At 34.8% G+C, this 8900-nt stretch overlaps 1 protein-coding gene and 2 pseudogenes across 1 annotated transcript in view; 2 read left to right on the top strand and 1 right to left on the bottom strand.

Moving 5' to 3' along the window:
• The window catches only part of LOC104745251 (probable pectinesterase/pectinesterase inhibitor 25), a 12430-nt gene extending 10083 nt beyond the window's left edge, over positions 1–2347 (top strand). The window contains exons 4-8 of the mRNA XM_019237207.1: positions 123–287; positions 389–580; positions 909–1276; positions 1992–2157; positions 2223–2347. Coding sequence (XP_019092752.1) covers positions 123–287; positions 389–580; positions 909–1276; positions 1992–2132 — 866 coding nt within the window. The 3' untranslated portion in view covers positions 2133–2157; positions 2223–2347. The remainder of the gene's footprint in view (positions 1–122; positions 288–388; positions 581–908; positions 1277–1991; positions 2158–2222) is intronic.
• On the bottom strand, positions 4324–6140 carry LOC104745250 (annotated as a pseudogene).
• The window catches only part of LOC104748115, a 3236-nt pseudogene continuing 1450 nt past the window's right edge, over positions 7115–8900 (top strand).

Below are 8900 nucleotides of genomic sequence, written 5' to 3'. Positions count from 1 at the left end.
GACGAGCGGCGGTTCCATCCTCGTGAGCAAAGCAGTGATTGTCGGTCCGTACAAATCCGACAACTTTACGACGATCACTCAAGCTATTGCAGCTGCACCTAATAACACTAGACCAGAGGATGGTTACTTTGTTATCTACGCAAGAGAAGGTGTTTACGAAGAATATATTGTTGTTGAGATGAACAAAAAGAACTTAATGCTTATCGGAGATGGGATCAATAAGACGATTATTACTGGGAACCATAACGTTATTGACGGTTGGACTACGTATAATAGCTCAAGCTTTGGTTGGTATTTTTATCTTTTTCTTTTAATTTTTTTTTGGTAGTAATTGGCCAAGCAGTACTTTACTTAGTTTGTGATATATAATTGTATTTTTATTTTCTAGCTGTAATTGGAGAGCGGTTCATGGCGGTTGATGTTACATTTAGAAACACAGCCGGACCTGAAAAACATCAGGCTGTGGCTTTGAGGAACAACGCAGAAAGTTCAAGCTTTTATCGGTGTAGTTTTGAAGGCTATCGAGATACTCTCTACGTCCATTCTATGAGACAATTCTATCGCGAATGCGATATCTATGGTAAATATAATGCCACATTTTCCATACTTATTTTATTTATTAACTGTTGTTGGGATATGATTTTTAAAACTAGCTAGGCTCAAATTTCACAACTTAAGATATTTTCTTTAGTAGTTTGAACTTACCAAAAATACCAAAACTTGTCAATCATCTATATAGATTCTTATTTTTGGAATGATCATGTGGTCCTTGCTATAATTTGCATCCACAGGGAGGTGATCTAATCTATGCAATCTAGTGGAGCCAACCCTTCTATACCACATATCTATTTATTGAAGTAACCGACATGATTTAATATATGTCCTCTGTTTCTTCCCTTTTGTTATAGGTACCGTCGATTTTATATTCGGGAACGCAGCCGCAATTTTTCAAGACTGTAACATATATGCTAGAAAACCAATGGCAAAGCAAAAGAACGCTATAACAGCCCATGGAAGAGTTGATCCAAACCAGAACACCGGAATCTCTATCATCAATTGTACGATAAAAGCCGCCCCGGATCTTGCAGCTGAACCTAATTCTGCCATGACATTCTTAGGTAGACCATGGAAGCCATACGCAAGGACGGTTTTCATGCAATCATATATCAGTGACATTGTCCAACCAGTCGGATGGCTCGAATGGAACGGTACAACTGGATTAGATACAATCTACTATGGTGAGTACAGTAACTTTGGACCAGGGGCAAACACGAACCAGAGAGTGCAGTGGTTAGGGTACAATATATTGAANTCATTTTCCATACTTATTTTATTTATTAACTGTTGTTGGGATATGATTTTTTTAAACTAGGCTCAAATTTCACAACTTAAGATATTTTCTTTAGTAGTTTGAACTTACCAAAAATACAAAACATGTCAATCATATATATAGATTCTTATATTTGGAATGATCATGTGGTCCTTGTTAAAATTTGCATCCACAGGGAGGTGATCTAATTCTATGCAATCTAGTGGAGCCAACTCTTCTATACCACATATCTATTTATTGAAGTAACCGACATGATTTAATATATGTCCTCTGTTTCTTCCCTTTTGTTATAGGTACCGTCGATTTTATATTCGGGAACGCAGCCGCAATTTTTCAAGACTGTAACATATATGCTAGAAAACCAATGGCAAAGCAAAAGAACGCTATAACAGCCCATGGAAGAGTTGATCCAAACCAGAATACCGGAATCTCTATCATCAATTGTACAATAAAAGCCGCCCCAGATCTTGCAGCTGACCCTAACTCTGCCATGACATTCTTAGGTAGACCATGGAAGCCCTACGCAAGGACGGTTTTCATGCAATCATATATCAGTGACATTGTCCAACCAGTCGGATGGCTCGAATGGAACGGTACAACTGGATTAGATACAATCTACTATGGTGAGTACAGTAACTTTGGACCAGGGGCAAACACGAACCAGAGAGTGCAGTGGTTAGGGTACAATATATTGAACTTGGCAGAAGCCATGAACTTCACGGTCTACAACTTTACCATGGGAGATACATGGTTGCCTCAAACCGATATTCCTTTCTATGGTGGTTTGCTACACAAAGAATGAAAAGAACACCGTATTATTTGAAAACCATATTTAATTATATACGTTACGTACTTGCTCAATTAAAAAAAAAAGCAATATATTTTCACGAGTCATAGTTGTTGAGATCTAGATTTACAAATAAAATATCGTCGGTTGAAATAAATACATTCGTGCGAGGCACTAAGATGTATTATTTTATCGAGACGAGCCAATGGGAGTTGTTCTCATGATATTTATGCATGCCTATAAGAAGTTTTTTTTATGTTTTTAAAAAATAATATATAAATTGATGAAATTCTAAATCGAAACTATATATCTCGAATTTTGTTGAAAGCAAAGTTTTGGTGATAATTAAAACGCGTAAATATAGTCCACGATAAAAATGCAGTGGATGAGATTTGATCTATAGACCATAGCAATAAGCCAATAATATTAATTTTATTTATTGTTTTTGAATAATAAAAATTTAATTAAATCAATTAACTAAACAATTTTACAAGGTTGCGACGACGAAGATGACGCTGTGCCATACGTAGAAGAATCGGTATTACGGTTGTAACACTAAAAATGTTTGCGGTATATAATGAACAAATTAAAAATTTACATATATCCAAAAAAAGAAAAGAGATTTTAATTAGAAATCTCATCATCGTAAAAAATAAACTCAGAAATTAATATGAAAATTAAGCATAAAATTAATCAAAACCTTTTGAACGAAGGGAAAAACTAAAAAGACCTTTTCGGTAATTAGACGTGTTACTAAACAAGCACTCAATTTGGTCAATTGTTACGATTAATTTATACTATAAAATAAATAGATAAATTAATAAAATGTCATGATTTCAACATTATTATTATTATTATATATATATATATATATTTTATTGTTGTAGCTTCCATACTAGTTAATGGAAGAACTATAAATGATACTTAAGTTTAATGATGCAAGTAAATACAGATTAAAATCTGAAATTATTTCGTACGAAATAATTTCATATCCCCTTTATAATAAAACAGAAGTACATAACATTGTTTTGTATATTATATAATTTTAATAAATTGGTTACAAATAGGTTATAGATTAATTAGTTACAAGTTAAAATAGTGGGTGCAACCTTAATTTATTTTTGGAAGATTTTATTTATAGATCATGCTATTTCCGAAAATCTTAAAAATAAAGAGAATATTCTAAAGAATCATTTGATATCATCTAACTTACCATAATAAATTTTTTTATTAAATTATTCATCAAATAAAATCCTTTAATATCTAACTTAATATATTAATTTGTTAATTATCATTATAATTCACCTCTCATATATATATATGAGTCTACTTTGTGAAACAAATAAATTATCATGTTATTTATTATATTGAAAAAATAGTTTTATTCCGTATATACCATAAGTTGAATTTTTAAAACAAATATAAATTGTTCAATCTATAAAATATTCAAGTTTTAGTAATATTATTCTTTAAAAATAATATATATTGAATTAAAAATTTAACTTAGTAATGGGTCAAAATTTGAATATTTAAATTCAATTTCTTATTTTTTTTGTTGAATTTTATAATCTTATATAATATAATAAACTTCAAATAATTTATTTTGAAATATTTGAAAAATATTGAAACTTAAAATTTAGAAACTATAAATACTCTAAAATTGATTTGTTATAGCAATGTCAATAATATGTCACTATAATATGAAATAATTTCAAGAAACCAAGTATATTAAACAAAAAATATAACAATATATTAAATTACTAATAATATAATAACTTGCTTTTTAAAAACCAAATTTACAAAATTATGTCTTATTACGTGGTAGAATATACATTGTTGAAATAACTTCACATACATAAACTAATACAACATATTTAAATATTTAAATACCACGAATACTTATCTAGAATCATTAACAATATAAAACTTACAAAAAGAAATGTCTTTTTCAAGTCATCATATTTAGCATATGATTTTATTGCATAATGTTTTATCCACAAAAACTTTTAAAAACAATCACATAAATTATATTTGAGTAACAGCATTAGAACACTGAAAATGTTTAATTTAATCAAACAATTTTACAAGGGAATAAGAGTAACACTGACAATGTTTACAGTATAATGAACAAATAAAATTTTACAAATATCCAAAAAAAAAGAAAAGAGATTTGCAATTGTAAATCTCATCATCGGAATAGACAAACTCAGAGACCGGACCTGAACGGCACTTTCGTAGTCGGAAGCCATCTTCCTCCGTCGATGAAAGGTTTCACCGTGAATCGATTAGCTTCCTTGGTACTAAGAAACCTCAAACCCTTCCACTTAACCCTATTCCTCGTCGACGAACCAGCGCCGTTATTCTTATACTCACCGTAAAATATAGTATCCGGAGCAGAATCTCCGGTCCAAGGCAACCAACCTTTCCGGTCAACAAAACCGTGCAAGAACGAATCCATTATCACCGTCGTTGAGAAATTCTTCCATGGTCGACCTAAAAACGTTTTGACTTCGGTTAGGTCACCGAGCGGAGAGATGTTACAACGGTGAATTGAGATTCCTGTGTTCATGTTCGGATCATTACGTCCCTGAGCCGTGATTGTGATTTGTTGTCCTTTCATTGGCCGGCGAGGGAGGATCCGGCAGTTTTGGAGAACTGCAGCTGAGTTACCGAAGATGAAATCGACTGTTCCAATGATGGTGCAGTCACGGTAGAATTGGCGTTGTGCATGCACGTAGAGCGTGTCTTGATATGCGTTCATTGTGCAACGGTATAAGGCAGCGAGATCTGCGCTTACCATTAGAGCTACGGCTTGGTGTTTGGCTGGACCGGCTGTGTTGATGAAGCCCATGTCTCTTGCCATGAACCCTTTGCCAAACACAGCTGCACAATACAAAACAGAGTAAAAAAACAGAGCATAAAACATACCAACTATGACATGAGCCACTTTCTTGGATGATAAGTAATGATATTGTGGTGTTTGAACTTTACCGAATGTTGCGGTCTTAAAAGTGGGAGTTCCATCAATGACATTGAGTCTACCAGAGACAATACTCTTGCTTGCTCCATCTCCGACCACCACAACGTTCCACATCTTCTTCTCCACCTTCACATTCTCAAAATAAACTCCTTTCTTCACATATATGATCGTCCTCTTCTCACTCTTCTCAGGCACATCCTCTAAAGCTCTACTTATGGTTCTGTACTTCCCCGAACCATCCTTCGCCACCACGATATGCGCCACTTTCCTCAAATCCGTGCTCTGCAACAATCTCCTACCCACGTGGAAACCCACCTCCACGTCAGCGGTTGTCAACAGACGCCTTCGGAGTGTGAACGAGTCAGCGATCTTTCCGAGCCATGTGATGATCGCTAAGGCGTTACTCGTCATCTCTGTTGAGTTCTTGAGATGACTTTCTCCGAACGGCTTCATATCTGGAGACAACGTATCCACGCACGTCTCTTGATACGTCTCGGCTGAGCTCAACCATGTACGGAGGTCATCGACTAGCTCAGGTACCGTGACGTCACCGTTTGATGATGACGTTAACGTGTTGTTGAGGTTATCTATCGTTAGGTCAAGAAGCTCAGTGCATGCACTCATGGTGATGTTGCTCTTTTCATCCCCGGGGGAAGAGAATGCGTTGAGAGCTTTTGAAACTTCGGCGATTGTGATTTTGACTGCGAATTTGAAGAGCTCTTCTGGATTGAGACTGCTCGCGTTTGGAGCTGATCGAAAGGTTTCCATACATTTGTCTTTGTGCAACGGCTTTAATGGATGCGGAGACTGAGTCTCCGTTGCTCTTGATCTCCACTGTCTCTGATGACTTGTTATGAGCCATGGTTCCCAACACGGCTCCGACCACGATTATGGCAAGAACTATTAGTGATACAACGATGATTGCAATTCTCTTCCTCGTCTTACGACGAGCTTCGAGCATTACGTGTTCACGCTCGTCGACTTTGCCGTAAGTGGAGGACATCTTCGTTGTTCCTCCGTCTCTCTTTTTCTCTTTTCTTTTGAAGTTTCGTGCTAGTTATATTAATTTGGAGATGTTGGAGAGTCATATAAATACATAGAAAAATATATAATAATTTGAATAGACCTAACCAAACTTACGTGCGAGGCACAAATAGGATTAGAAGTTCAGCTTTAAAATACCAAGAATGTATTAAATATATAACTCTACAAGTGCTTCTCATGTTTTATGTAGTATATATGCATGTCGGCGTGAAACATTCTTGTTTAAGATTGGCCACTATAGCACTATGTTTTCGGTTGGTATTTAGGTTTTAAATTTGTATATATAGAAAACATTATAATAATTTGTAAAATCGTATAAATTTAACCAATGAAATATAATAATTTCACAAATGCATTTCGTTTTGAATGTATACATTTTGTTTCTAGACATAGATGTACTTGGTTTAGTATTAAAAACTATAAATCTCTTGAAATCCAACAGTTTGACATTACAATATTTATTGGGATTAACTTTGATACATAGCTGTCAAAAAATATTTTTATTAAGATAAGAAATTAATCGGTTAATTTGTTTCCCCCTGACATTGTCGGCAAATGTTTTCTCCTGCTCCTATTATTATACTAGAACTTTTCAAACCTTGTTTTGAACAATAATGACAAATACATGTACAACTTGTATTGACCTTTAATTTTTAATCTTTCCGCTAAGCCAAAATATATAAACAAATTCTTGTCTCTAATTTAATTAAATCTTCCTCTGAATAGATAATTTTTTGAGACTTTCACATAAATTAAGAAAAATATTTAATGTTTAGCAATAAATACATTATTATTTATAATAATATATTTTCATAATTATTAATCAATAGTAATTCATTAAAATTTTAAATTCTCAATCAATGATTCCTTGGAGTACTACAAAAAATCATTTATTGTAATACAAGAAAAATTTAGTATAAAAAACCAAGGGATAAACTAAAAAGGCTGGATATCATTAGACGTGTTACCAAACAGGACCCAATTTGGTCATCTTCCTCTTTCCACGGTTACTCCCACATCACGCACTCACTCACTCTGCCCGCTTCTTCGTCTCCATTTCAGCTTCTCAGATACTCACACGAAACAATCTTAGCATTATTCTCAGATCTTCATCTGGGAAAAAGCTTCGCGGCGATGTCTTGGCCTACGGATTCCGAGGTTATTCTTCATTTTTCTTCTTATATTTATCCATTTACGCACGAATCTGCTTGTTATCGTCTACGAAATTTTGGTTAAATCGGTGGCAATATCCTCCGTTGGGTTAATTTTTAGTAGCGGCGGAGATGATTCTCTCTTGCTAGTACATTTTCCCGGCGGGTGTCAAATCGGACTTGTGATCGAACAATTTGCAATTTTAGTCTTTGTGTGTGTTGGGAGATTGTAGAAATCAATGTATATGCTTTGAATTGCCGCGAGTGTTTGTTTTCGTGTGTGTTGGATATTTTGGAATCTGACTCTGGTGTTCATCTTACGAGATCGTTCGTTTTTGTTTTCCAGTTAATTTCCATAAAGGAGGCAGTGTCACAGATGACTGGAAGAGATGAAGGAGAAGTTCGAGTGGTGGTCTCACCTTATCGTATATGTCCTTTAGGAGCTCACATTGATCATCAGGTTGGTTTGTGATGAACAGCGATTTCAATCACGGTTTTGATCAAGTTTTAGAGTTCTCTGATTCATACGCTTTCCTTCATAAATGTGAATCATCTTTGGTATTGGCAGGGTGGAACTGTATCAGCTATGACGATTAATAAAGGGATCCTTCTTGGTTTTGTTCCATCAGGCGATACTAAGGTTTGTATTACTTATGATGATTCTTATGTGTTTTGGTATGCTTGAATTCTAGCACAAATAAGCACCATTCTAATTTTTTTGATGACTTCCCCGTTGATGGTAAAATGAAATTCTCATAAATTAGCATTTGGTATGCTGGGCTCGGTTCAATTGGGAATAGATGGAGATCCTAGTAGTGTACAATATTGTGTCCTGGTCTGTTTTTGTTTATCACCTGACCCGAGGTAGCATTAATGAATTGGAAACTTTTCAAAATGAAAGTGGTATGTAGGCTTGAGATTAAGGTATACTTCTGAGTTGGGAAAGTTCCTTCTGTCTGTGTGTTTCACTCGAGCTTGATGTCTTTGTACCATTTATTCTCTTTCTAATATTTATGCAGGTCCAGCTGCGTTCTGCACAATTTGAAGGAGAAGTATGTTTCAGGTGTGTTATGTTTCAGGATCTCTCATCTTGTCATTAGTGTCTTCATATTGAGTAAAGTCTGCATTAGCTGGTTACTAAGCCACATATTGAGTAAAGTCTGCATCTTGGGTATTTTGGCAGTATTTCGATCTTGCAAGCAAACTATTATACGTATGTTTATCAGATTAAGTCTTAGACATTTATCAGATTCAACCTTTTTGTTTTGCGCATCTTTCTCTAGAATTCATTGGAAATTGAGGACCCTTAGCGCTGTAAGGGAAACAAAGTATCAGTGACTCAGTGTTGAGCTTGCAAATTTTTTCTAGTTTCTGTTTCATGCATTCTTATTATTTTAGCTTCTCGGGTTTTTGAATTATAGTGTAGATGAAATCCAGCACCCAATAGGCCTAGCAAACAAGAATGATGCAAGTACCCCATCGCCGTCGAAGGAAAAAAGCATGTGGGGCACTTATGCCAGAGGAGCGGTTTATGCATTACAGACCAGCAAAAAGAATCTCGAACAGGTAACAAACTTAAGTTTCGTTTTCTGGATATTGCTATAGATA

Source organism: Camelina sativa, chromosome 15 (genome assembly GCF_000633955.1).
Source record: "Camelina sativa cultivar DH55 chromosome 15, Cs, whole genome shotgun sequence".
NCBI classification, from domain to species: domain Eukaryota; kingdom Viridiplantae; phylum Streptophyta; class Magnoliopsida; order Brassicales; family Brassicaceae; genus Camelina; species Camelina sativa.
Note: the sequence above shows the minus strand (reverse complement) of the source record. Positions and strands in the feature narration are given on the sequence as shown.